This window comes from Scophthalmus maximus, chromosome 9, assembly GCF_022379125.1.
Source record: "Scophthalmus maximus strain ysfricsl-2021 chromosome 9, ASM2237912v1, whole genome shotgun sequence".
Classification (NCBI taxonomy): domain Eukaryota; kingdom Metazoa; phylum Chordata; class Actinopteri; order Pleuronectiformes; family Scophthalmidae; genus Scophthalmus; species Scophthalmus maximus.
In genome coordinates, this window is record NC_061523.1 from 18,530,146 (window position 1) to 18,557,665 (window position 27,520).

Here is a 27,520-nt window from a genome sequence, read left to right on the forward strand (position 1 = left end):
TCTGAGAACAAACAACTCTCCCACTTAAACAAATTGCATAATTTCCCGCAGCGAATACCATCACACAATGACAGCGCACTCTCTCCCTTCCCTCCTTTCTCCGATTCTTTCTGCCGCATCCCCCAACCTGTCTGACCTTCTCTGCCCCTGACCGCCATGGCCAATCCGTCTTTAATCCATCTCCATGCAGCGCTAACCCGGTCACCACGCCTATGAGGAGGGTCCAGGAGTCTCTGGCTCCACACGGAGAGACGTCTTTATTACCAGCAGGGGAAAGCTAACAAACAGTCCCCGCAACCAGACAGAATAGGTCAAACCAGGCCAAACCAGGCTAGAACTGGGGACCTCCTGACAACAGCTGCCAGGTCACTGAAACGAGAGAAGCCTCAGTCGCTTGCAACAACATGACAGGGACATCTTGATGTTAATTGGTTGTAATAGGTGGAACATTGACCTTTTTTGTGTGTGTTGAGGGGCATAAAATTATTTCTCCATTTTAGACGATACAATGGAAAATTACCAAATCTGAATGTGCTTGGTGACACAAGATACTAATTGAGCTGTAGGAAATTACCGTATGGCTGTTAATGATACTCCCCTTTTAGAGGTTCATCATAAAATCATCTTCCAGAAGTGTTGAAATGAGATACAGTATGTAAACTGTAAATTAGGCCATTGGCTACAGACCAACTGCTCCAAACAATGTTTGGAAAGCTACCATATACTAACAGGATAATAGTTCCCAACAACCCGAGGGACATTTGCTTGTAGTACTGCACTAGATCCTGAGAAATTGAGAGCCCTGATTTCTTCAAGATATGATGTTACAAATGATTAATGTTACCTTAGTATTAAAACCCATGGCATTCTGGGAGGTTTTGTAGAGTTCAGGGTATTTCAGCATGTTCTCTTTCCTGCAGGAGCGCTCAAATATTCCCAGAGTGAGAGGAGGCAGAGCAGTGAAGAGCTACACCAGAAAAAAGACAACAAAGACACAGAGAGAAACATCAGTGACATAAAATCATCGTGATTTTAGGTTGTGGTACAAATATCTCAATGAAACCAGCGCAGATGTTAAATTCTGGTAAAGAGCTTTATCTTACGAAGTAATAACATTAAAATCTAGAAGTAGGCAGTGATGATTACTAATGCACAGTGTACATGGACAGCACTGCTCAGACAAAAATGTGTTTCTCTTTCCAATCTGATGAATATAAATACATATGAATATTGTTATGAAATGCTCCTTTGTGTTGGAAATCTGTTTATCTAAGCTAACTGCTGGATATCAGTGTAAAATATTTAAATAACTCAAATTCACAACATTTTCAAATAACTGGGAACGGTTGAATCCAATGTCGAATTATTTCAAACTTGTTTGTATACGTGGGTCTTCGTCATTGCCACCATCTCCATATGTTAAAATATGTGGAAGAAAGTCTTTCATTATGTTCTCCTGTCATTATTTAACATCACTGAAGACCACTGACCTTAAAACCCCTCAGGGTTAGTTATTTTGATTTGTCATGCTCCGAGTCCGTTCATATGCAAAACCCATCTCCAGTGAACATCTGCGATACTCTTGACTAAGAAGCAGGTATTTAAGCTGGGCCAAAGTGTAATTTCTAAGTGGTGTTGTAATGTTGTTTTGTGTAGCAGCTGCCGAGAGAGCAGTGATGGTATTGTGTGGCTGGGGGGCTCAGTGGGTCGGTTGGTGTGAGTTCCCTGTAGCCCCATCTGGAGTGGGAGTCTGCAGGTCTCAGTCGACAGGACCAGTGGGCCACAGGACATGCTCCACTGGGCTCCTTCCTCATTCAGAGCCAGGCCAAGGAAGATCTCCTTTGAGGGGCGGATTCAGCCGACTGCCTTCTGCAGACTCCCACTGAGCCGGAGGAATTTGCCCAACTTTTCTGGGATGCGGTGAAAGACTGATCCCCTTCCCACCCCCAAATGCAGTACTGGTTCTTTAAGGTGGTGGTTTATTATAACATGAAGACTGTGGAAATGTTCTCTTCACTTAACAGTTTGTCCCTCCTATAAATTATTTCCATTTGTGGCCAATCAGGAATGTGGACGAAACTTCACTTCGCACTTCTCTCATTCGATTCTGTTTATTGAATTGAGTTGATTTTAATAAACAGTTTAAAGTACATATCATCTCCTTGTGTACTTAGCAGAATAGTATTAAAGATTAGACTCGCAGATGTACATTTTTTTCTTCTATTGAATTCATGACAGATATGAAATATGAGTTCATTAGGAGTGGTCTCATAATAAAGCCCTGTGGGACTCCCTGTACCAGCAGCCAGCTAAGTTGCCGCTCCAGTCTTCTTATTCTTTTTATCATTCAAACGTAGCTGCCCTTGCTAACTACACTCTTTGGGGCAAGAAAAACTGTTGTTCTTTCACATTCAGTACATAGTTAAGAGCACAGAGGGAATAAGGACTTGACAACGGGTCATAAATAAAGGAGAAACTTTTCAGGATGTCGATGACATATTCACACAATGAAGGGATCAGTTTTGGGGTACCTTGGCAAATCAGTGCAGTGCGACAGGGCTGAAGTGGGCTCTTTAGAGAATACATTTGATTAACACTCACCACATTGTACAAGCCGATGCACCAGCGCTCGAAGAGAATCTGACCCGAGAAGCCATTGACAAACGCGAACCAGATCTGAGGGAGACAAAAATACATGAAAGAAGAGTAAGAACAAAAAACAGGCAATGGGAAAAACAATCATTACACTTTCTATACATTGAGCCACTTGATCATGGATTGGGTCTACATTTCTAATTGCCCTTTATATATTCGTATGTATGCTTTCCATTAGAGATAGTGAAGGTGAGTGCTTATCATTATCTGATTTGAGACAGGCTCACTTGGTCTACAGACGAACAATCCATTTTTCAGTCACAGTACATTCTTCACTGTCACCGTCTTCACTGGCAACAGACACTTCAGATAGAGACCGTGAGATCTATCAGTCTAACAGATCGCAGAGAGAACAGCACTCGAATAGATCCTAAATATTATTGCAAGGGGGATTATCTTGCAATAATGGTTGTTTTCTGGTGAAATGGGAAAAAAATAAATGTTCCCTGTCAATGTGGGGGAAAAAAAAAAACGTAATTACCCTGAAAATAAATGTGTGTTTGTTTGAAGCGCTGACCTGTGATCAACATGCCATTCGTCTAACTTTGCCTTTTCAAACTCGGAAAAGACTGAAGACTAAAAAAAAATGAGTGACAGTGGGAAAGCCGAGACCTCCAGATGCCACGCCGGAGTGAAAATTGTCCCCTAGTTTCATCACAGGATTACCTACCAACATATATCAAGCCCATTGTTTCCCTTCATGATTTACCTGAAGACATGTGGGTGACAGATGAGGTTAGTTATAGGGGCAGTCGGGCCCGTGGGACTCTGAATGATGGATACTTTGATATATCATGTCAGGAAAGGGAGACCGATGTAATGTAAGCCATATGCTGGGTGGAGAATAGGCTTATCACCATATCTTGTTTAGTCATACTTATCTGAACAATATAATACCTCTGAGATCAGGTATTCTGAAAGAGTTATTTCAACATTCAAGTAGAGCAACAGATATAATATTCAGTGGCACATACGGGCGATTGTTTAGTTTTTTTGCAAAGTTGAATTGTCTGACATCCTGGAGAAAAATTCGCATATACAGTGTGAGAACTGCTTGTATATTGACAGTGAATCATAAAATCGCAGCTCACTGTTTATATTTGACACTTTGTGGTTCAGGAAAAGCTCCCGCTCACAGCAAATCTGTCGAGGGAACATCAAGGGTGCTGTGTTTTGGCCGTGGCCAGCCAAGCATTTGCTTGCTTCATTTAACTTCATTATGAAGGCATGAACTGCCACAAATTCTCAGATTGGGACAAAGCCAGTTTGAGGGCCCAACCCACCTCTGCCACTCTCTGCACGACCAATAACAATCTGCCAATGGCCTTTCTTGTTTAATCGTGTAAGTGTATGCATGCAAACCAATGTCTGTCACCCCCCGATCTGCCTTCATTCCCTCAGTCGAGGAGGAGACGCCGGGTGCCTATAGACGAGGCCTGTGTTTATGAATGTGCCCCTAAACCTTGCCCCTAACCTCCCCTCCCTGCCACACCCACCCATCACAGATCCCACCCTCCACTCCATCAGGTGCACTCTACCATGATGCCATTTCTTTTATATGAGGGGGGGAGCTGTTTTCAAATTCACATGGGATGGAACATGCGGCCGTGTAGCCATGAGAATCAGAAGGTGGACAGTGAATCTGTTGGCAGTGTGATAATAGTTTGAGGTGTTTTGGGTGCTGGCTTGCTGGCTACATTCAGATGCAGTTGCTATGGGTTGTGTGTAGAAGAAGCCCAAAGCCATGAGGCAGGTTCAACCATTAGCGTGGCTCAAGCCACGGTAACGAGAGGCTAGCGGGTAGGTCAAACTGCTGAATTAATTAGAGCGCTGCTCAATGAGAGGCTCTGGGCTGATATATTGTTGTGCCGAGTTAAAAAAAGGCTCCTATTCATAGCATGTGGTAACTGCTTCTGTGTAAGTGTTTTGGCCTCGTCCTTGGGCTCCCAATGGCTTCTCTCGCTTCCTCCCTCTCCCATCTCTTGAGGGACAGATGCATTGATTTGCTCATTAGGGGAAGTACCAGCCAGGATTCTTCCTCCCCTTTTCTTCTCCTCACTGAGTGCCACTCAGCGGAGGGGTGTGGTTGGCCTCTCTCCCCGACTGCACATCGTGAAAACCAGTAATGGAGGGAAAGCGGGAGCTAAGAAAAGGGGGATTGGGCAGCGGCTCACCGATAAGAGGGCTTCTTGCATATTCATCAGCGAATCAAAAATCATTGATTCCAAGGCTGCATGACATTTGTCCCCAACAATGTGAATCCTGATACTCTTAAGCTTAGCATAGCATTGCGGAATTGCGAAAGGAATTCGTACACAAAGCAGGCAAAGAATAAAAGAGGAGACATAAAGCGGGAGCTGATAAATATGCTGGAAATATGCGGGCCTACCAACACAAGCTGTCTCACAATGCCAGGCGCAGCCTCCGCGGTTTCATTCAGAAGGGCTTCTGGTCGGCAAGCTTTGCTCCGAGCCGCACTGAATGAGCTTTCATGTAATTGCCTCATAAATGCCACTTGTCCATCAGGCCCCTGTAGCACCCGGGCAATGTGTCAGTCAAACATGAGTGGCCAGCTGGATCACTCATTTGAACTGAGTTGCTTTGGATTCTTTTGGGAAGGTGCCTAAGCTTGAATGTGGTCGAATCTAATCCTTTTCACTTTAAGCAGCGTCATTTGTAACAAAGTGGAAAATTGTTTATTTTGCTTGAAGTTCGTTAAACACAGGACCATCATTAAAAAGTATTTTAGCTCAAAGAATGCCAACCAATCGTCAATAGCATTGGGGAAAGCCAAAAGAAACAATGTGAAGCAGCTCCAGCAGCTATCGACTTGAGCGACAACCCTACCATCTGAATCTCAGTCACAGGAAGTCCTGAATCATCACACAACTGTTCCAGACCAAGTTTGCGCTCACATTCAAGTCTTCAACAATTGCTGCAGAATCCTTTACCCTCCTACTCCGTGTCTCTTGAAAGGAACCAAAGACCCAGTGGAAAAGATGGAGATGAAAAGCGGCTTAAACACAGTCTCACAGTCCAGGCATTCAAATTGTAACACACACTGTACAGGACAATGGTAATGTGCACAAATAGTTTAAATTCCCGTCGACATCCTCGATTCTCTCCGTGCACGGGTAGCGCGGGAGTCGACGAGAAAAACACGCGAGCACAAAAGAAAAACCTATTAGTGTAACTAGTGTAATGCAGCTTTTACCCACACCCTGGGGTTGCTGGTGTGTTAGATGTCAGGGTCTTACAAAACAGGGACATTTGAAATATTTAAGCCGCCGAACAGTGAAGAAATGTCCTATTGAATCCCTTGAATCCCCTGAAGGAGTGCAGCACGGTGGGGGGAGGGGGACTCGTGTTTTCAGAGAGTAACAAAAGGTGTGCTAGAAAGAAGCTCGCCCCGCAGACAGAACTATAGATGTTAAGTTCCACTTGTAGGAAAGGACCTGCTTTGAAAGGGGACCTGGTGTGTTTCAATGACAGAAGAATGGATAAACAACGCTGAAAGGAATTCTGACCAGGTTTCTGATGTGATTGTATCACAAGGGTCAATGTGGTGCTTCCCATGAAGGGCAGAGAGGAAAAATGAGAATAAAAGACAGAGGTCTGCATAGTGTTGAATTTGTGTGTCACTAGAAGTAGTTCCACCTCTTTTGAACTTAGCTACAGAAAATTAAATTAGCCGCAAATGGAATTTTATTCCGGACTTGGATTTGGGACAGGTATTTTACCTTATCTGGAAAAATGGCAGCATGATCAAACAGTCGCGGCGCTCGCAACTGCAGTCATAGCCTGGAGAGAGACCAACCGCCCTCATTCACTTAAGGTCAAAATAAGCCAGAAGCAGACACGCTGGAATGTAAAAGGTAGTCTACTGATTCTCCATGGCATATAAAGTAGAATGAGGATGGGAACGGGGATCAGAGGTCAAGTGTCACAGAAGGAAGATGAACAAAAGTGCTCATATATCCATGGCAAGTTATGTGGTGATGATACTTTAAAAACATGTGGCTGATCCTTTTCCTGCCACTGCATTACATAGCCATGGAATACTCCCTCAGTTGTCCTCTTTACAGAGGAAGAGTTTACAGTAAATCATTTGGTCTCTGTGGGTATTGGAACCCCTCAGGCAACACAAGTGCAGAGAGTAGGGGGACTGTGATAAAAAAAAAAAAAAAAAAGGCCTCAGTAATTCATTTTTCTTTTGTTCGGTTCTCTTGTGTTACCATTATGTTCTTTGTGTCTGTCCTTACTTGAGTAGTTTTTATTTCTTATCTAGGCTGTTACAGTACAGCAAAATATATATTTAGTCCACATTGTCGGTGACAAAGTAATGCGCTGGCATTTCACTTGCAATTAGGAGTAAGATTGGTTATTGTGCCCATATGGCTCTAAATCTTCAAGGTAAGTAGATTACATACAGAAATGCACTCAGGATCCCCTCCCCTCCCATTTTAACGTTGATAATTTAACATCGTCTATATGGTGGGGTTTTTTATCTGATACAAAACACATCATGAGCGTAATAAGCAGCCTAAGCCATGGTGAGTATTTCCACCTGGGAACTGCAGGGTACCGATGACAGTCTGAAGAACATGGATTCAGACAGCCAGGGTTTAATACGTACCAAAAGAACTATTGGGTCAACTGATGGTGCCTCCTCCAGGGTAAAGCAGATTCGTCAGTACAGAGGATGAGAGTTTGCATTAGCACAACCCATGTGTCGGCGACTGCCGGTTACAAACACCTGTCCAGGGTTTAAATTTTAAGCTTATTAGCATATTAGTATATGCTTCAAAATGTGTCTGAGGGGCAACTTCCTGATATGAAGCACGGGGATGATTCAACATTCAGCGGCACGTCTGACGCTGAGGCTTTGAGGATGCAAAGCCAAAGTTTCTGCATCCGTCGGACGAATGCATGAGTGGTTTAGAACATCTGAGCACTCCCAGTGATAAAGCTGCTGCTGATAGGAAGCACTTAACCTGTCCGGCCCTTCTTGGTTACAGCTCTGAACCTGCAATCAGCAATGGGTCTGGTATCTGTCAAAGGCCGTCAAAACCCACCGCACACCGACAGAACATTGACATGCAGGGAGAGCGGGGCTGGAAGCCCAGGAACTGCATCCATTACCCTGATACATTACACACACACCAAGTAAAATAAAACTTGGATAATTATCGGGCCGAGCAGAAATTTAAAATGATTATCATTTGTCACTACATTTAACCCAAAGTTTTCATATGTACATTTCTCCCAAAATCTGACAAATCATGACATCTAAACACTTTGGAACACATTTTTCAAAACTTTGTCAACAAAATATAAGAAAAACATCAACCTAAATGAAACAAATGGGAAATAACTTGTGTGATTCTAAATATTTCAGTAACCGTTATCACACACTGACAATGAGATCATGCTGTGATGATATGAACGGTATTATGTCATTAAAATTAAAAATCATTTTGCATTTTATTTTTAGCAAGCTGCAATCTGTCTGTATCTGCTGTCAACAGATGGAAAAAAAGGTAAAAAATGATCTTGTAATGCTGGGACTTCAAATTACAGTTGGTTAATATTCTTAGGCTTCAATACCTTGCTGGAATTTCCTGAAGGCAGACTTCCAGTTAAATAGGTATAGTTTTCCCTTCATTACTCTGTGTGTGTGTGTGTGTGTGTCTCTGTTTGTTTGTGTATATTCTGTCCAGGCATGTCAAAACTCAAACCATTCACCCAGGAGCTGCACAAACTGGCAGGTAATGTGTGGGGCCAGTCAAGAGGAATACAAACATGGAAACTCAGACAAGGAATCTTTGCCTTTATATAATCCTGTTGTGCGGAAAAAATAATCTCAAAGCTCTGCATTCAGATCTGCTTCATTACACGACGCCCGGTCGCGAAAGCTACTGTGTGAGAGTTACCTCAATGATATAGAGGACGATATTCTTGTAGAAGCAGTACAGGATACACTTGGCCACACGGTTGTAATTCCAAGCTCCGTGGACGAGCAGCAGATTCTTCAAGTATTTGAACTGTGTGGGAGGGAAGTAAAAGGACAAGATGAATGAATAGCCGAGGTCTGTGTACAGTACAGTGTCTAATGGGTCCTCATAATCAGAGATCAGTGCTGGAACACTAAAGCAGTTGCTGGGACTTCAAGATTAAAGCAAGCAGCGGTCCTTTGTCATTCCCCAGCAGAGGGTTAAGAGACTGATGAGGCATTGTGGTCAAAGCTCTCACTAACACATTCCAGAAATGTCTAGTCAAAGATTGGAAGGCCGAGCTTTGAGTCGCTGAAAAACTCCGGGGTTCAAACAGGGGTATTGGTCTCAAGGGGCTCACAATAATAGTTAAATGGCTTTTTAATTACACCGCTATTTAGTGCCCGTGGTGAACTTGCGATTCCAGTGCAATTTCTGGCTGATAAGTGTGATTGCAGTGGAGCAGAACTGAGGCGAGCGCTTCGTCTAAGTTGTCAGAGAATGACTATAACGAAGCACATAGTCTAAACCACATACTCCTGCCATCTGACAAAAGAAAAAAGAGAGTTCTTGAATATCTCTAAATGTGTAGTAGGATGTAGGAGGAGTAGAGCTAAACTTGGAGAGAAGTTTAATTTTAGATTTTATTAGAAAGTGAGCTCATCTTTCAGAAGCACTACAGTATTCTCTCTTAAAATGAAAGCACAGCGGCGGCACCCGGTTTGTCTGACCCCTGGAGGAGTCAGTTCAAACATCAGTTAACACCGACCCCAGCTGATGACAGACGGACAGCAGAGGGGCCTCGACCCAGAGCCTCTTTAAATGACCTCTCTCTCCTACAGATGCTTCTGACCCCTTCAGGAAAATTGAATCTTAGAAACTAGCTCCCTCATAATCCACAACAGCAAAGAGATCGTCCGGTTCTCAGCATTAATATAAACTGTGCTTGGGAAACGTTACACAACTCCTCAGGATCGATTTCAGTTTGCAGTCAGCAAATTCATGTTCATGTTCCGTTACGCCAATATACGGAAAACACCACTGGACGTCTGGAGGTGTAATTTAATTTGATGCCGGGACACAACCTAAATGGATTATGAGAGGCCACCTGTCTTTGAAAGACATACGCGTTCTTCGTGTCGTGTGGATCGAAGGGGGGGGGGGGGGGGATGTCTCCTGAATGGTAATTGCACACTGCAGGACGGAGAGTGTACCGTGTCGTAGCAAAGTATTGGTTTCCCGTACTCCGAGACCCCGTGGCTGTAATACAAACACGATGTCCTGAGTGGCGTGCTGTGTAGAAGCAGAGCCGCGACACTGGAGCTTCAGATTTTTTTTGTCGCTCACTGGTATCACATAACACGGACAGAGTTTCAGACAAACTGGTTACTAGGACATAAGTACTTAAGTAGCTTCTCGCTGGGATCTGTTTCCGTACAGTTGTGTTGGAGTTGGGTGTCGGCAGATGCCTGTTCTACAGGTGTTACTACTTCACTGTATATAAGCTAATGCCCTGGCAGACACGGGATCTTTTGTAACTCAGGACAATGTGCCAGGCTATCACTGACACACATTGCACTTGAGAGGACAATGACAGGACTGACAGTGGGTGGAATACGGCTTTTAGCAGACAGAAATGGGCATGGGTATCAGTGAATGACCAAACAAGGAAAAGTCAGATTTAAACATTGAAACAGTGTAAAAAAACATGTTAATCTAGTATAATGCTTTTATTTTATCTTTAGGTTTCAATGCATCTTTATTCCAACATAAACATCTTACAATGAAATATTTACAGATTAAGATTTGACATCATTCAGTAAATAATGAATAATCTTGTTAATGTAATCTGAATATTATTCACTTTTAAGCAGCTAATCAATCAAACTGTGAGGTTTTGTACTGACATAACTTTCTCTGACCCTTTCTGACAACAATCTCAATTGTTGTCACAGTTGCGCATTACCGTCAAAATTATTTTACCAAAGTTAATTCATGCATTCAAATTATAAACGAATAACTTGTAAATTCCCACTTTAAATACTTTCGTCTTCCATCTCCAAATACTAATGAGAAAATAACCTAATTTCATCCATATGTTATGTGTAAATAACCTGCCACTTTGCTCACCTGGGCAATAGAGTAGTCGGAGGAGTTTGCCGCCTGCAGACCCTCGTTGCCCGAGATTCCGACGCCGACATGAGCTGTCTGGATCATTCCCACGTCGTTGGCACCGTCACCGATGGCCAGCGTGATCACCTTCACCTGTTTCTTGACCATCTCCACCACCTCTGACTTCTGGAGAGGAGAAACTCTGAAAGGGGAGCGAAAAAATGCAGGGAATGTCAATGGCCGTCAAAAGAAAGTAGTTAAACAGTAATTGGATTGGATGTCTCGGTGGACGCACTCGTAACTCCTGCTGGTTGGACGAGACATGATGGAGGGCGAGATCTCTGGACATGTGTTATCATGATCAAACTCTTCACTGTCAGGTAAAAACTTTCCTGAATCCATCACCACTTGTGGAGATGCCAGGAGGGATTCCTTCGTCCTCATCCACGATACAATTAAGAAGGGTTACATTTTTTTTTTTTACTACTATACTAAATGACAACAAAGAGCTAAATAACCGCTGAAAAGAACCAAGGCATGACGAATTCATCACTCAAAAATTTCCAATTAAATGCATCGGTGCATGTAAACACTAGAGTGTAGTAAACCGCATACCATGTAAACAGTTCAAAAACTTCAGAATTTCAACAAAAGAATACGTGTGCATGTGAGCATCTACTGACAGCCGAGCCCGGAGTCTCCCTCCCATACAGGAGCTTCCTCTTTGTGTACTAAAATGGGGTCAGTGCACAGTGCAGACATCCTCCAGAGACGACGCAAGATTCGCGTCTGTCTCGAGCTGTGAAACTGTTAATGTTTATCTTCTCTGTGGTTTAAGAGGCGTTATTCATCCCCCGGTGTTTCTCAGTGCCCCTCGTGTGAGCAGAGGGCCAAGGCAGGTATAGAGGTAGGGGGGAAGAAAATAAAATAAAACTTTGAGTCATGGTGTGGCATCTGAGGGTTTGCTGTTATTCCGAAGATATGGTGCTGACTTCTGGCCCCAGACCCCGTCATGCTTGCTTGAGTAAGCACTTATTATTATTTATGTGGCCCAGGGCAAGTCAACACTGTAACTTCATGATGTTCAAAGTTGCCATTTAAATTCATAAATATTTTCAAACCACTGCCATGAAAAACCATAGTTGACCTTTGCAGCAAAGACAATATATTTTATAGTTCAACCATATAGCTTTTAATTTATTTTGTAGAAAAAAATGTCGAACCTTGTATCCATGTCCACCTTATGGAGTGTGAGCATTTGCTGCTTTTCTGTTTTATGTCACAGTAAAATGAGCATCCTCAGTTTTTGGGTGAACGGTCAAACAACCAAAAAGCGATCGGATGACATCAGATTGGGCTCTGGGGTTGTGTGATGGGCAATTATTCACTGCGTGCTGACATTTTATAGACAAAATTGTTGGATTGTTGGTTGCAACCCTCGCTTGTTCTGCCTTCTTTGTTTTTGTTGTTTCTCGTAGCACCTCGTGACGATGATTGTATGTCAGTTTAGGGTCTATGTGGGTCATGTACTGAGAAATAAACTGCTTACAAAGCAACTCCCATATTCTACTTTGACGACTTATTTGTGTGGTGTTTGTCGAGGTCCATTGCAACAAGAACAGTGTCTTCATTCTCTCATTTTGACAAATGGATTAATTGTTTCGGGTTTATTTCATTTGCTCTGGGGTAAATCTTACCTGCAGCATATGACAGCTTTACAGGAGAGGGCGAGGTCCAGGAAGTACTGTCGCACTCCGAACGTGAGGGCGTATTTGAGAGTCTTCCCATCAATAATGAGAGCAAAGTCGTTTTCCTTATAGAGGGCATCTCCCAGCATTCCACAGTGGTGGCTGAGTAGTTCCCTTGTTCCCTGTGTGAGGATGGAAAACATTTCATTAGATTTAATATTTCATTATAATTTCAAGAATCTACTGTGCTAGCTGCTGATGATTAAGTCAGTTTGTGATGATTTTACTTTAAAAGTATTTGTCAGTTTGTTAGAGTTCAAAATAAGTTTAAACTATTCTTACAATTTTTATTATAATACTGCCTGGAAAAATGTGAAAATCCCTGTTAGTAAATCCCAAAATGCTGTTGAGCAGCTGCTCTCAGTATTTTATTTCCCAAGATTGTTACAGTAAGACCTCGGCCATAAGGTGATAACGTAGTCGAGCTCTGTAAATGGATCGTGTTTGCTTATACACTACATACAGCTATGATGATGATGACTGATGATGAAAATCTATAAATATGAGACTGACAGGAGGATTTAGAGTCCTGGTGAGATCATCCCTGTATTCATCATTCAGTCATCTTCCCCACAGATGCTGAAGTCATTAGAGGATGAAACCAATTTCTGTATGTTTTCATTAAAACTCCCCTGGTCTTTAAAGTAAAAAAATAAAATAAGACAAGCACTGGTAGTAAACAGCAAATGTACAGATACAAATAGATACTTCATGATTCTTTTCGTACAAACTGAAACAAAATATACTGTACATGTTATAGTTTCAGACATAAAAAGGATGCGTCTAAACACAGGAGAGGAGAAATTGGATGTTTAGGGGTTAAATGGTTTTAAAAGAGAGAAAGATGGACATAAATGAGCCAATACGATGCAGGGTATCAAACATAATGTGCCAAGCAGATGCTCAAACAGCTGTAATCATAGAAAAAAGAAAGAAATGGTGGTCATTAACGGGAAGGGCGGGGGGAGGGGTACGGCCCTGGTGTCGAGGTCAGATATGTCAAAGCCTTTAGATTGTGCCGGGGGACCATGCTACACTCGCTTGGCATAACAAAACTTTGAAACCCCAGCTTAAGGGAAATATTTGGAGAAAGGGGCTTTGCATTTCACAAAGCGAGAGACGGAAGAGTGAGAGACACGCACAGAAAGAGATGATGGATGAACAGAGGAGAGAAACCGAGCAAGAGGATACACAGCAGAAAGCAGCTGCGAAGACTTAGCCATCCCTGATGGGGTGCGTGAAACAGCACGAGAGCAGTTAGACAGTGGACAGGCGTGTGTGTGTGTGTGTGTGTGTGTGTGTGTGTGTGTGTGTGTGTGTGTGTGTGTGTGTGTGGTCTAGGTATTACTCATGTAGTGAGGACCTAAATCTGTTTACACAGTCATTCCGGGGACAAAAAAGCAAGACCCCTAAGCATAAATCATAACATTTTAAGGTGAGAACATGTTTTAAGGTTATGGCGATGTCATGTTTAAGTTACGGTTAGACAAGTAGCAGTTATGGTCTCCTGAACTTCTTCTCCGGAGGGCCTGTATGTGAGAACGCAAATGTTGCTCTAGACATTTTCTGGAACTTTTCCTGTGAGAATACAGCAGGAAAACCTCCAGAAGATTGACAGTGAGCAGGTTGTAAACAAGATCACTGCTTTCCACAGTGGAATTATCATCCTCTACCCAGACGCCACAGAATCTTCTGGAGATGTTCCTGTCGGTGTGAACGCGTCTGACTCGGACAATCTCCCGCTGCGTTCATCATGTGTGTGTGTGTGTGTGTGTGTGTGTGTGTGTGTGTGTGCGTGCGTGCGTGCGTGCATGCGTGCGTGCGTATAAGCATGGTATACTGTATGTATGAGAAAGAACTTGCTCTGTTTGGGGCACTATCTATTAATCACATACTGTGATAAACTACGTTTACCATTTCCTCAAGTAGAGCGGCCATTTCCCCCCTAATTTCCACTGAGGAATTTTAGCACTAATGCTACATGTCTCCGCCTAAAACCTCTTTGTTATGGCTATAATGGCCAGTTTAGCCTATGTGACCGGCTAGTGTTTGGTTTTGGAACGGGTATGTGGCATCCACTCAGAAATCCATGAGAGCTTCTCCCCATAAAGACTGAGCTCTATTGTTGATATAGGCCTTGAGTGATATAGCCAACAGGACGTGACACTCATGATGTGGAATCTGGACATTTGTATGAACGTACTGTCATCATACGTCTTGGACGTGGGAGGATGTTCCACCATAGCTTGAAGTATTTGGACTTTTTTTTCCAACTACATCTCATTGGAAAACACAACAAATGTGTGTGTTGTGCTTCACATTATATATATTTTTTCCAATTTCCCCCTGGATTTTCGTATTAATCATTTTTCGATCCGTTTTTCCAATATTTTATTAATAATCAAAACAAATAAGACAAATAACCTTTCCCTAAAGAATGAGTGAAAATAATGAGCTCAATTTATCTGCGACTGTGATGATTAATACGCGAATGCTCAATAAGGGCTGTTAGTTCTCTGAATGATTAAACGCACTGACTTTGAGACACAGCTTTTCAAAATGACCTAATCCCACCTTGCAGACCGAGTTTTACTTTGGGGATTTTAGTTCAAGTAAGATTTAGTACAGGGGGATGTCTAAAACTTTGTCCTCCCTTTGAAAACTGTTTCTAAACACAGCTAAGAGGGAAGATATGCTCCAATTACTCTCTCTCCGAGCACGAGAGCCCTCAGAATTACAAGTGCTGCTGCCTGGTCCTCTGTGCCCTGTGCTTCCTTCGTCTTGGTGGAGAGTTTTCCTCTCGCGCCACATTTTAACACACTGCCTTATGTAAGCATCTGCTCAACCACAGGAGAATGGGAGCTGACATTTCAAAGCGCCGGTTCGTGTGCTTCATGAATGCACCGACCCCAGATTTCTAACCTCCACTCTATTTATCAAGCTTTAACGACTGGCTGACAGAGTGAAGGCCGTCCGTCATCAACTCCAAACACCCCCTGCTGCTTTCCCCTGCTTTATTCACTTCTTCTCACTATAGTCTCCCCCTTCGTGCCCAACAAACTAAGCCCGGTCCAGGTTCTCTTCCGTCTGCGGCTGCTCTGCTTGGCTCTCCCCCTGATGGAAGTGCAGGGACCCGCCCCTTTTCAATCTCAGAAACAACAGACACGGCTCTCCCGCCGGGGGGGTCAGCAGACCTCTCAGCTGGGTGCCTCAAAGATGTTGAAGGCAGCTTTGGGATGTGTGTTGGCCGTGTGTGTGGACGGCTCCCTGTGGCCCTAGCTTTTTCAGTTTCTAAACGGGGATTAGGCGAGGAGATGAGGGGATTATTATTCTCAAGGGTGTCCTCACATTATATTTTTTACCTTAAAGATCAGTGACAATTATGTGAAAATATTTGTTTGTTGTTGTTTTAACTTCTGTACAGTTTCAAGTGGATACAAATGCCCATGTGCACATTAAGAACTATATATTATGGCTGCAAGAAATGTTAATTAATTCACTGAACTGCTCTGTATTCAGATTAAAATCTGCTCCAACATTAGCATAAATCAATCTGGTCTGTTAGTGCTGATTAATTATTGGACCTCTACACCTCGTTCACCTCTGACACTGATATACTTTGATATAGAGTAGTTAGAAAACACTTATATGTTATATACAGTGCAATAGATTATCAATGGATTACATATTAGTCTTTGTAAATAACTGTTTTGAACAAGCAGCAGGATGTATGTATCAACTAAATCAAAACTAGGTTACTTTGTTTATTGCATTTTAAAGGAGAAATTAAACCAGGTTTTAGATTTATGCACGAATCAGGAAAAATTAAAGTCTCAAGTCAGACAATTTGTGAAACAGTGGTGATCTTTATGTGCTTAGTTCTTAGTTCTTAGTGAAAGTAAGTTAGATCATTTTAAAAAGTAAAATGTTAGATACTCACATCAAGCGTGTCTTCATTGATCACAAGCATCCCCATATTCTTAGTCAGTAGCTTGCAGGAATGTCCTACAGTGAAAAAAGAGAAAAACAGATAGAGGAAAGAAATATGTTAAATAACGTCAAGTTCTACTCAGCTACTACATGGAAATTGTAGTTTACTTCAGTTTAAATAAGAGCACTCAATCCCCCACCTACATGCCGTTTCATCCCAAAACTTGCATTTCCATACAGACTTACATGGTTTTAAAATGTCATGTATTTGTGAAGATATGACTCTGATGTCAGATGTTTTTCTGTCATCTTGCAGTGTGTGAAGAATCATTTCTGGATTCCTTCCAAAAATGTTATTACCTGTTACCACGGCCAAGACGTTATATTGTGTTTAAAAAGAATAGCATATGCACGCACATAAAATACATTAAACAAAAAAACACAAATAAATAAGGGACACTACAGGATGCAGCAATACATTTTAAGGGGTACCAATTAAAATGTTACAGCTCATAGCCAGTGTCTCGGGACATGACTAATGAGTTTGGTTTACAAGGGTTTGTCAGTTTCCTGTTTTAATAGGCACTTACAACTCAGAGTTACCCAACATGGCTCTCTTGGGAGCGTTCCCCTCGGCTCTTGGCTGGGACAGATGCTCAGGGTCAGCAGCAAGGTGGTAGAGCGAGCCTCTCGTTGGGGAAAACAAAAATGTTTCTCGGACCGAGACTGAGGCCTACAGTTTCATACCGCGGCTGTATGAAAAGGCTGCCGTCTGTGGCACAACCACACGAATATTTGTGGGCTTCAACACTTTGCTTCAGTCTGGAAAGAGATTTTTTTTTGTTTCTGTAAGGTGGCCGCCACAAAGACCATGTTTTATGAATACATGGGTGGCATTTTTCTGTGAGTTAAACTGAGATAAGATTCTGCACAAAACACACACACACACACACACACACACACACACACACACACACACACACACACACACACACACACACACACACACACACACACACACACACACACACACACACACACACACACACACACACACACACACACACACACACACACACACACACACACACACACACACACACACACACACGGAGGGAGGGGGCCTTGCATGAGGAAGTGAGTAGGTTTCACCCCCAGTGTCAAAACCAAACAGGGTCTGGGGGTCTGGCAGATTGTTTTCTTAAGTGCAAAGGTGCAAAAGTCCCAAACTTTGCCAATGTGTGGAAAATATCTCCCAATCTGAACACTGTCTTTACCCCCTTTCCCCCTTGTCAATTCCTGCCACAGCCCTTCCGCTTAATGTGTTTACCTAAAGGTCATTTGACTGCAGCCAAACTGCCCCTTTTTTTATTATTTCACCAGAGAAAGTTGAATTCCTGGCCTTTCTCCGTCTCAGGCGGAACTAAACACATGCTCCCACAGGAGATGAGGAATGTGTAACCGCCACCCTCATGTCACAGTTATCTGGGATGTTTGCCTCACTAGGAACAATAAAAGAAAAGGCACAAAATTAAATGGATCACACACTGGACTCTGTTCTAATGATCTTATTTAGGGCGTGTCCAACTCCACAAAAAAAAAAACATGGCTGTGCTTGGCGCATGGTTCAGAAAGGTTGAACTTAAGTCTCCTAATTAATCATGTGTGTGTTTTGGGTGTTTTGAGAGCCATCTCTCGTTGCCTTTAAAAGCCAGGTGTGTTTGCACCGAGATGTTTACCACGATAAGGGCGGATTTTTCAGGTGGTAAGAGAGAACACTTTTCTGCTGAGGAAAAAGATCAGATGAGGTGATGCGAAAGTGTGTGTAACTAACAGAGCACGTACGGGCTATGGAGGCGCATATTTCAATCTTGATAGTCCATCCATCCATTACCTACAGTATACAGTTTATCATTTAGGGGTCGTGGGCGGGTTGGAGTCAATTATCTCGATCATACTCCCTTAAAATAACAGTTAAATATTGAGATTTTATCACACAATCACTTTTCAATTCATCAATTAATCTAATTTTAAATCCAAAATGTCCGTGGGCGCTCAGATGGTTGCATTTGCATTTTAACCAGCTTGGGCCGTGGGTTGGGAAAGTGACAACTGTGTCTGTCTGAAACCAGCAAAGACACTGAAATTGCTAAATGCTTGTGAAGGCAGATAAGAGGTTGTATTGCCTCGTTCATTTGGCCCTGCTCAAGGGGATTCTGCATCCTCTGGCCAAAATTAACACGCCGTTATTTTATGTGCTTCTCAGACGCGATACCTCCAGTAAAGTGAGTTCCTCACAAGTTGACCAGCAGGCACTGTCCTTTCATTGAATTCTGGCTCCTACCTTTCCTAAGAATTACGTACGTACAGCTGCCCTCAAACAGCTCGCAGCACTGGGAGCATGTCCCAGAGCAAACATTGCTCTTTCCTTCTGGCAGCCAGACGTGCGGTGTCAGAGTGGGTACTGTACATTATGTCATGATCGTTCAGGATTAGGGGACAAACTGAAACAACAACCGTCTTTAAAAGTTCCAGATCAATCATCATAATCATAAGTACCGTCACCGCGTTACGTCCCGCACACACACACCGTGCCAAGAACGGCATCTGGGTGGTTCAGGCCACCTTGAAATGTAGAAAAATCGAAATGCGATGGGGCAGAATTCACCAGTTCAATGTCCCACTAAAGTGCACCATTAACCCCAGTAATGGAGGATCATCTTTCAGTGAGGAAAACAGTAAAAAACAAAGTCAATATTGAAGGGAGATTTTACAGAGCAACTCAGTCAAATGTTGGACTTGTTAAAATACTTCCAGTGAGCCCGTGCTTCTGCAGAGCTTCCCTCACATCTGGGCACAGTGGGCACAAAGGGCTGATTCAGTCATGCCACAGTGGTAGTTACAAGCCACAAATGGAGGCACTTTTCAGATCTATTTTTCTGAGCTTGATCTTGTGAATTTGGCAGCATTCAAGGTTGATGCCTTTCGTGTTAATTGGCCACATCCAAGGGCAAAATGTACCGGGGATACTATGGGAGAGGAATATAAACTGACCCGGCAGACCAGAATCAGTCATTCACCTTTCTGATAACATCTGCAAGGCTGAAGCCTGCGGGGGAACCAGATATGCGAGAGGTGCCTGCTTGTGTACATATGCATGTTATTTTTTTCATGTCAGAGCAGCGTGCTCATACATCATCTTGCATTCTGCGACAGACGCTTTTGCTAGATGTGTGCGACAGGAGAACACTCAGCTGGTCAGTAGTTTGTCTTGCTGGGTGAGGAATTACCCCGGGACTGACAGGAATACCTGTAACAGGCTCGAGTAGAATTTATCACTGCACAGATCCTGTCCACCAGTGACTTTCCATTTGGTTTTAGATCAAGTGCACAAGCAGGGCTTAAGTATTTCACGACGAGAATCAAATGATGAACTGTGGTGCAAATATGACTATTCGTGACTATACACTAAAGGGAAATTCCACCAGTTTTACGCATGAAGTTCAGTTTAGTGGTCAAGAAATGTACTAAATGTCTTCTGTGACTCTAGACAACGTTTTGACGTCTTTATGCTTATCGAACTCCATGGATTTCTCATTAAACATCTCTGTTTACAGGTCTTGAGGAGTCCCACTTTAAAGTACTCTGTGTGTGTGTGTGTGTGTGTGTGTGTGTGTGTGTGTGTGTGTGTGTGTGTGTGTGTGTGTGTGTGTGTGTGTGTGTGTGTGTGAGATAAAGCCTTCTGTGTCTCCAGAGGGAGCTGCGTGAAGTCTGCTAAATGTCACTTGAATCAGAGTTGGTTAGGGCAGAAGACAACATGTAGGAAAATGAAAAAGATCCGGGGGTGTTGAGTTCGAAAGACGCAAAGCTATTCAGACTCCTGCAGCCACTTATCTCTGGTTGAGCCAAGGTGGCCGAGGCTAACGCGTATAACAGACCTGAATCTCAGACCACATGATAATTAAAAAGGGAATAAAGGTCATTTAAGTTATTAAATAGCTGAATCCAACAATGTTTTAGGAGCACACTGCTTAATCAGTGGAACATTTTTCTAAATATTTTCACAGAAAGTCTGCATTGCAACCTGGAGGATGAGGGTTTGAAAGAAGTGATACATGTACATTTTCTGCTCACATGTACAGTATCATATATCTGTAGCCGAACGTGGTTTCTTGCCGGGAGCGGGTGGTGGTGATGGTCGTTTACTAAGAGCTTCAGTCATCGTCACATTTACAAGACAAGGTATTATAATATTCCCTCTGAGCAACACGGCTATTTTTATTAATTTCAAGTCCACTGTTTGATGTTATGGAGGCCCATCTGTCAGTGACAACACTGCAAGTTCATCTTGCATTCCCAGCGTCGGCCTGCTATTCGACAGCTGGGTGGAGCGCTTTCAAGACACTGCACTAAAAAGTGGAGGACGCAGATTCAAGCCTCCAGCTGTGCATCATTGCTGGAATTGCTTTTTCGAAAATAACTCTGGAGATAAAATAGCATGAAAAGATTACATAATACAAAGACCACATTGTCATATCACTGTTCCTATTTACCAATATTGATGGCTGTTTCCTGTTTGTCCCCAGTCAGGATCCAGATCTTGATGTCAGCCTTCATCAGTGTCTCTATGGTCTCGGGCACCTTATCCTGGAGCTTGTCCTCAATCGCTGTGGCCCCCAGGAGCTGCAGGTTCTGCAGCAGGATAATAAAAAAAGTTAGTAAGTGGTGATCATAACAGAGGAAGGCCTTTAAAGCGTCATGTGTCAGAGAAACATGTGAGCCGGGATTGTGTCACTCACTCAGTCCTGTTTTTTCTCTCATCAGCTGCTCTTATTTATCACCCAGAAAAACCCCCACCACAGGCTTAAGGGGTTTTGGATCAGTTACTGTGCCCCCGATGAGTGTGTGTGTGTGTGTGTGTGTGTATCAGTGGATAAAATCTCCCCCACACAAGTGCACCCACAAAATACAGTTGGTGTTTTTCCCAGGAAACGTGGTGGTTTGTTGGGGCTGCTTGTGGGCTCATGTTGGCCCAAAGATTTGACAAGACCCAGGGACAGAGGGGAGACAGGAGCCAGCAGCAAAGGAAAAGCAGGGGAAGCTCTTGACGTTGTGACCTGAGCCCTGCTGCCTGTACGTCTGTAGCTCCGTCTGCTCTAATCACTGGGAACCAAAAAGCACAGAAAAATGTGCCCGGGGAAGAACACGGCGATATCTGATGAGCCCTCGTTCACTCTTTTGGATGTGAATTGTTCTGTTGTTGCCGCTGTTGTTAAGAGGCACTTTTTTTGGGTTAGGATTCAAAAACCACTTGTATCAGGATTTCAGCCCCCAAGCCAAGGTGGAAGGATAACATCAATGACTTGCCTTATGGTAGTAGATTTGGTCTGGTGCTAGTGGGTTTACCAAAATTTAAGATCAGTTTCTCAGTTTCTACTGTGTAAGAAGAGATGCTATCATTTTTTTAAAAATAGGGCTGCAGGGTGGGAGATTTGTAGGGGCAGTTTCTATCTATTTCTATATGTAACACAGAGTTAGCTGAGCTAAAGTGCAAGAATAATGAGGCTGTCTGAAAGTCCAAAAGCTGATCAGAAGCTTTTCCTTCAAACTGACTATGTTCAAACCCCTTAAATAAAAGTTATGGAGCTTATTTACACTCTTTCTGAAATAATAATAATAATTAATGAAGCTTTTCAAGGCATAAAAAAGTGATAACGTAATCTTTGAATCATTAAATAGTTCCTATCAAGGCTGCATAAACTGAAATTTAACACATTTTTTTTAAAAAACAATTCAATAGGTAATCATACACATGATGTGAAGGAGTAACTTCAGATGAATGTCTCCGTTGTTAGAATTTAATGGCGACTCCATTGTGCCCCCATGTGGCCTCATTGCGTACTTTAAAAAAATTTTTTTTTAGCATGAGCTGCCTTGAGGAGCAATGAGCCTCAAAAAACCCTGGCAGCATCAGTGCCACACTGTGCCCATTAAGCAAACGCACATTACATTAACCACCTTTGTGTTTATTTCATGACTGGTTGCCTCCATTTGCTTTGGACAACCAGGAGCGGGTGTGGAGAACATGCCAAACGGCTGATTAACGACTGTGGCTTCCTGTGTTTGACGAGTGCTTCCACTCAGACCCACTCAGAAAAACAAACCTACCTGCTGGTCAAAGCTTGAATCAGACATGTTTTTACGATTTTTTTCAGGTCCAGGTTTGATTACTATACAATTTAATGTACAAAGAGGCCTACAGTTCAACTTCATCTTGCTGCAGATGCACAAAAGGCTACAAATATATAGTATGTACATGAAGAATATATATAAAGTATGTTGTGTGTGAAGTAGAGTCAGCATTCAGCCAGATAAATAAAAAGTGCATATTGGCACTCGCCAAGCTCCCTGTTTTCCCACAAAGAGACGTTTATCTACTGTCTGTATTAAGCTCATTTATAAAAAATAGAATATATCGGAAAGTATTTCACTCAGCAAACCTTCTCTATCAGTTCGTAGCTCTCTTCAAGTTTGAGGGATCGGTTCTGCAGGGAGGTGCAGGCTCTGTGGTAGATCTCCAGCCACTGCTGATAGGACGACTCACTGACGTCCGCCACCGCAAAGCACAGGGTGCGCAAGCCTGGATGAGGAGAAAACACCATCACAACACCCGAGTCAAATCTAAAGATTTCTCACCATTTTCTATTTCAAAACCAGAGAAACCTGTTGACCTCCTCACTGTATATTTGATAAATGCAACCACATGAATATTTAATTTAAGAAATAACTTCTTGAGCTTTTTTTATGCATGTACAAATCCTGGCTTTTTGAACACAGCATGGTGGGTAATTAACTAACCATGTGTTTCACTGTGTTATGTTGTTGAGCATATTTATTATAGTGAATATATATTTATTTATTTGAAATATAGTTTCATTCTATTCGTAGGGTGCCTTGTTAACATTTGACTAGGGGCGAGAGATGGCAATTAGCTGTTTACACCAATTCTGAATAATCTATGGATGTATTAAACATTTTCCCTGTTAAATAAACTACAAAAAATTTAACCACAACCAATTATGGGTTTTGTATTTTACATGTCCAGGAGATTTAGTACAAATTCCGACACTGCTGATCTGGATTTTAGTAACATGATAATGATATATGTATACTGTTTCAATAATTGTATATGTAACTCATAAGACTATGAAGCTGTTGTCACTAACTAGGTCGGTTGTAACACTGATTCTCTGATTAATGCAAATAACATTTTAGATAGATGAATAGCATTTTCAAAAACAGATCAAATGAACAGTTATTCATTGTTATTCAGGCCTTTCCATATTTACTGTGACTGACGAGCTTCACAATCTGTGCTGGATGCTATATTTAGCCTACATAAAATATTCCCCATGACATCATTATGCAAGTGTCTCACAAGGGGGCAGTATGGACACAGAACAAAGGGGAGAATCTCTGGTGCAGTTTCTTTCAGCTCCACTGCCTGAGGTTAACAGTCACTCAGTTTACTCCCATATTCAGACTGACTGAGAAACAAAACTCCTGTTCTGAGGTGGCGATGAAGTAGCGAAAATGACCAGAGAGAAAAGATGGAAGCACAGACATTAGAAGCGTCTTTGCAGATGTTTTACTTTTAGCAGACAGGGGGCAACGTTAGTCCACTCACCCTCTGTGGCAAACTGTTCCAGATGCTTCAGTGTGATCTCTTTGTACCTGGAGCTGTCTGCCAGTCGGTCATAGACCACGGTGTCCTGAAGGCAAACGAACAGTCACTGGTTACAAAAAAAAGCCGTTCCAGGTGAGCGACTCATACAACAACAGTATCTGAATCCTGTAATGGATAAATCATGCTGTGTAACCCCTAATCCCTAAACATATCATGAAACTAAAATGGAAGAACTCAACCAGGTAATTACTTTTCAGATATTTAGTAAATCTCTGTCTTGATATTATCAAAAGATTGTTGTTGTGTTAAACTGCAATAAATCACAAGCAGCTTAATCAGAACCTTTGTGCGATATAATGGAAAAGACACAGAAAATAGGGTTATTTGTTTGCTATGCTTGTCTTTTTAAACAATAAATAAACATATACAACCCTCACTGTGTAAAATGTTATGTAACCCTAACCCATTAATCCCTTCAAACTACTTAATTTGATCAGATCCTCAAAACATACTACAGAGGAACATGTTCCTCCCTGTTTCTGACATGTACAATATTGTGTTCATCCAGCAGAGCTCTATATGCTTCTGTGACTGCGAATCGAGGGCAGTCGGGTAATTTGCAGCAGCACCGTGCCTCCCTGTGAAACATAATGTTTGTGTGTCCATTACTTTGTAGAAGTACCCATGTGTGAAATTGGGGTTTTCTTGCTTTATGCTGCAGCTCAATGAAAAGAATTCCTGACAAGAGAGCAAGAGGCAATAAAGGGAGGAGAGCGCTCGACATTTGTGTTTGATGGCGATGGTGGCGATGAGCTGTCGCGCGTTGCCATGGAGAGAGACAGACACTCACAGCTCCTTTGCAGTAGAGGCGGATCTTCCCGGATGGGGTGCGCATGATGACTGACATCCTCTTCCTCGTGCTGAGAGAAAAAGGCAAAAGAAAGAGTCAGAGAGAGGGAGGAAGGACAGGGTGGGGACGAGGAGGCTAAGCAAGTGAGAGAAATCACAATGCAAGGTGCTACCGCCGCTGCAGCAAATTATCATGTTCTGTTTGAGCTGGCATATGTCTGCTATAATTAGAAAATCAAAGAGGTGGGTAACATGATATCACACCTCTATCACACATTGAATTAGTGCAAATTATGAGAGGATGAAGTTTGAAAACACACGATTCTTTTGAGGGTCTTATAGCGAAGATGTATGGACGACAAATTACAGAGGTTACTGCACAATATTTTAAACAAAAAACTAGATTTGAAGTCATACCTTGTAAACTCCAGCACGTGGAGCAGCTCGTACTTCTCCTCAGTTCCGAGCTAAATCCGGAAAGAGATGGACACGTTAACACACTCCAGAGGGAGAAGTCCCAACCTCGGCCCTCTTCTCAGACAACTTATCTTAAGGAGCGCAAGCCAGCCCCTGCCACCACACTCCAATCAGCCTGTGATTGCACTTTAAATGTGTTTATCAGTTTCCTGCACTGAGCTGACGGAGGGAGAGTAACAAGGTAAAATTCAATTACCTCCCTTAATTGTGTAGACGGCCAGTTACAAGACTGAGTGATTAAATAGATGTCGAGAGCTTCAGAAGGCCCAATAAAGGTTAGGGAATTGGACGAACGTCTCGGAGACAAGATGTTCTCATCAGACGAAGAAAAAAACTAAATGGTTCTGGCCTTTCAGCCTGTGCTTCTTTGAGTGCAATTATCAGGTTAGCCCATTAAGGGAACAACAGGACGGGCTTTGGGGAGGACACACACATGCATCAGCTTGTGTTATCTTCCATCACCGTGGCCCACGTGAACACAAAAGGCTAGAAATCTCTGTGGTTTTATGCAAATTAGTTTTAGTTCAAGGTCTCTTTTGGATAATATAAGCAAAACAACAATAGTGTATTAATTACCAAAGTGGCAGCCTTGAGATATTCTGCAGAGTGCAAAGACGCTGCAATGTCATTGAAAAAAAAAAATACATGCGATATCTTGTGTGGTTGAAGAATTAGTTCTAATAAATGAGCTACAGCTTTCTGGCTGAGGAGTTTCCTATGATCTCATGTCCGTACAGTGGCTTAGCTAAATTTAGCACAAAGACTGTCCAACACATTATATCTCAGCAACTAGGTTGGTTGTCTTGTGTTTATTTTTTACTTTGTCACCTCTCGACACAGTCAGGCTAACTGATTCCCTGTTTCCAGTATCAGCGCTGAACTCAGCTGAGCAGCTGCTCCTTCGAAATTTATACTTCAAGTGAAGAATTGAAAAACAGCATCGATCTTGTCATCGAAATCTCAGCAAGAAAAAACAAATGAGCAAATTTTATACACGTTGAACTTTTAACTTTTTAACATAAACCATAAAAAGGGTGAAATTTCTCGTAATGTGGGGTAAACGTCCTGGCTTATTGTTCAGCATGTGATAAGTCAGGTCACATCAGTGTTTGGTGTCTGCAACAGCAGCATCCCATTGTTGTTAGAGTCACACATCTATCAACATGTGAGCACACAGTCCTACAGATTTTTTTCCTTTTTTAGGATCACATTAGACTTTCATTGTGCTCGCGTTAAGATTAAGTGAATCCATCCGTCAGTTCAATAGCTTTGATGCCTTTCATTTAACCTGTGCGGTCCAACTCACCATTTCCATAATGACGGTGTCTGGGGTTCTACCAGAAAACACAAAGCCGAGGTTTTGCGCCGCTCTCACCAGGGCACTTTCGTCTGAAAAGCAAACAGAAACCCAGCATGACACAGACACCAGGACAAGCACACATTCGGTTGGCTGACACAGCGATGTCTGAAGAGTGCCCTGAATCTGAACCTCACATTCACGATAACCCCCCCCCCCCCCCCCCCCCCATTTTGGTGCATGAAACTAGTCCGTGTCGACACATTCTCGCAGCGAGGGGAAGAAAACCGAGAGCTGTGGACCAGGTAACTTATGCTACAGCTCGCATGAGGATGCTGCAGGGCGAAAAAAAGCTCCCTGCTTGTTTTTTTTACAGTTCACTTGACTAGCTCTCTCTCTCCGCAGACATTCTCCGCACTGCTTCAAACCCCAAAGCTCCATGAGACCATGATTGTTCGACGCAATCAGGCAAAAAAAAAAGAAGTAATTATGTAAAGGACAATGTAAGATTAAAAGCACAGCATTTCTTTGTAGAATCTGTTTCGTCAATCAGCATGTGTTCATTAAAATCATTCCTTTTTTAAAAACTGCAAAATAAAAAGCTGTGCTTATCATCATTACGGATGTCATTAAAACTATCAAGATATGTTAACATTTATTATTTAGTTGTATTTGTCCATTGACTAACAGACAATTTTGCAATAACAAAGTCCATGTTTAGAATTTTTCAGATGGGTGCAACTTTTCAAGTCTCAGGAGTTAATTTCACCTC

At 42.5% G+C, this 27,520-nt stretch overlaps 1 protein-coding gene across 6 annotated transcripts in view; it reads right to left on the bottom strand.

Moving 5' to 3' along the window:
* The window catches only part of atp8a1 (ATPase phospholipid transporting 8A1), a 96,445-nt gene that overhangs the window by 21,060 nt on the left and 47,865 nt on the right, over positions 1-27,520 (bottom strand). For all 6 annotated transcript variants that reach the window (XM_035650849.2, XM_035650847.2, XM_035650848.2 and 3 more), the window contains 12 exons: positions 26,758-26,840; positions 25,392-25,441; positions 24,976-25,045; positions 24,126-24,210; positions 22,939-23,078; positions 20,992-21,130; positions 16,449-16,513; positions 12,458-12,630; positions 10,779-10,962; positions 8,589-8,699; positions 2,602-2,676; positions 845-967 (listed from right to left, as the gene is read on the bottom strand). In XM_035650849.2, coding sequence (XP_035506742.1) covers positions 845-967; positions 2,602-2,676; positions 8,589-8,699; positions 10,779-10,962; positions 12,458-12,630; positions 16,449-16,513; positions 20,992-21,130; positions 22,939-23,078; positions 24,126-24,210; positions 24,976-25,045; positions 25,392-25,441; positions 26,758-26,840 — 1,298 coding nt within the window. The remainder of the gene's footprint in view (positions 1-844; positions 968-2,601; positions 2,677-8,588; positions 8,700-10,778; positions 10,963-12,457; positions 12,631-16,448; positions 16,514-20,991; positions 21,131-22,938; positions 23,079-24,125; positions 24,211-24,975; positions 25,046-25,391; positions 25,442-26,757; positions 26,841-27,520) is intronic.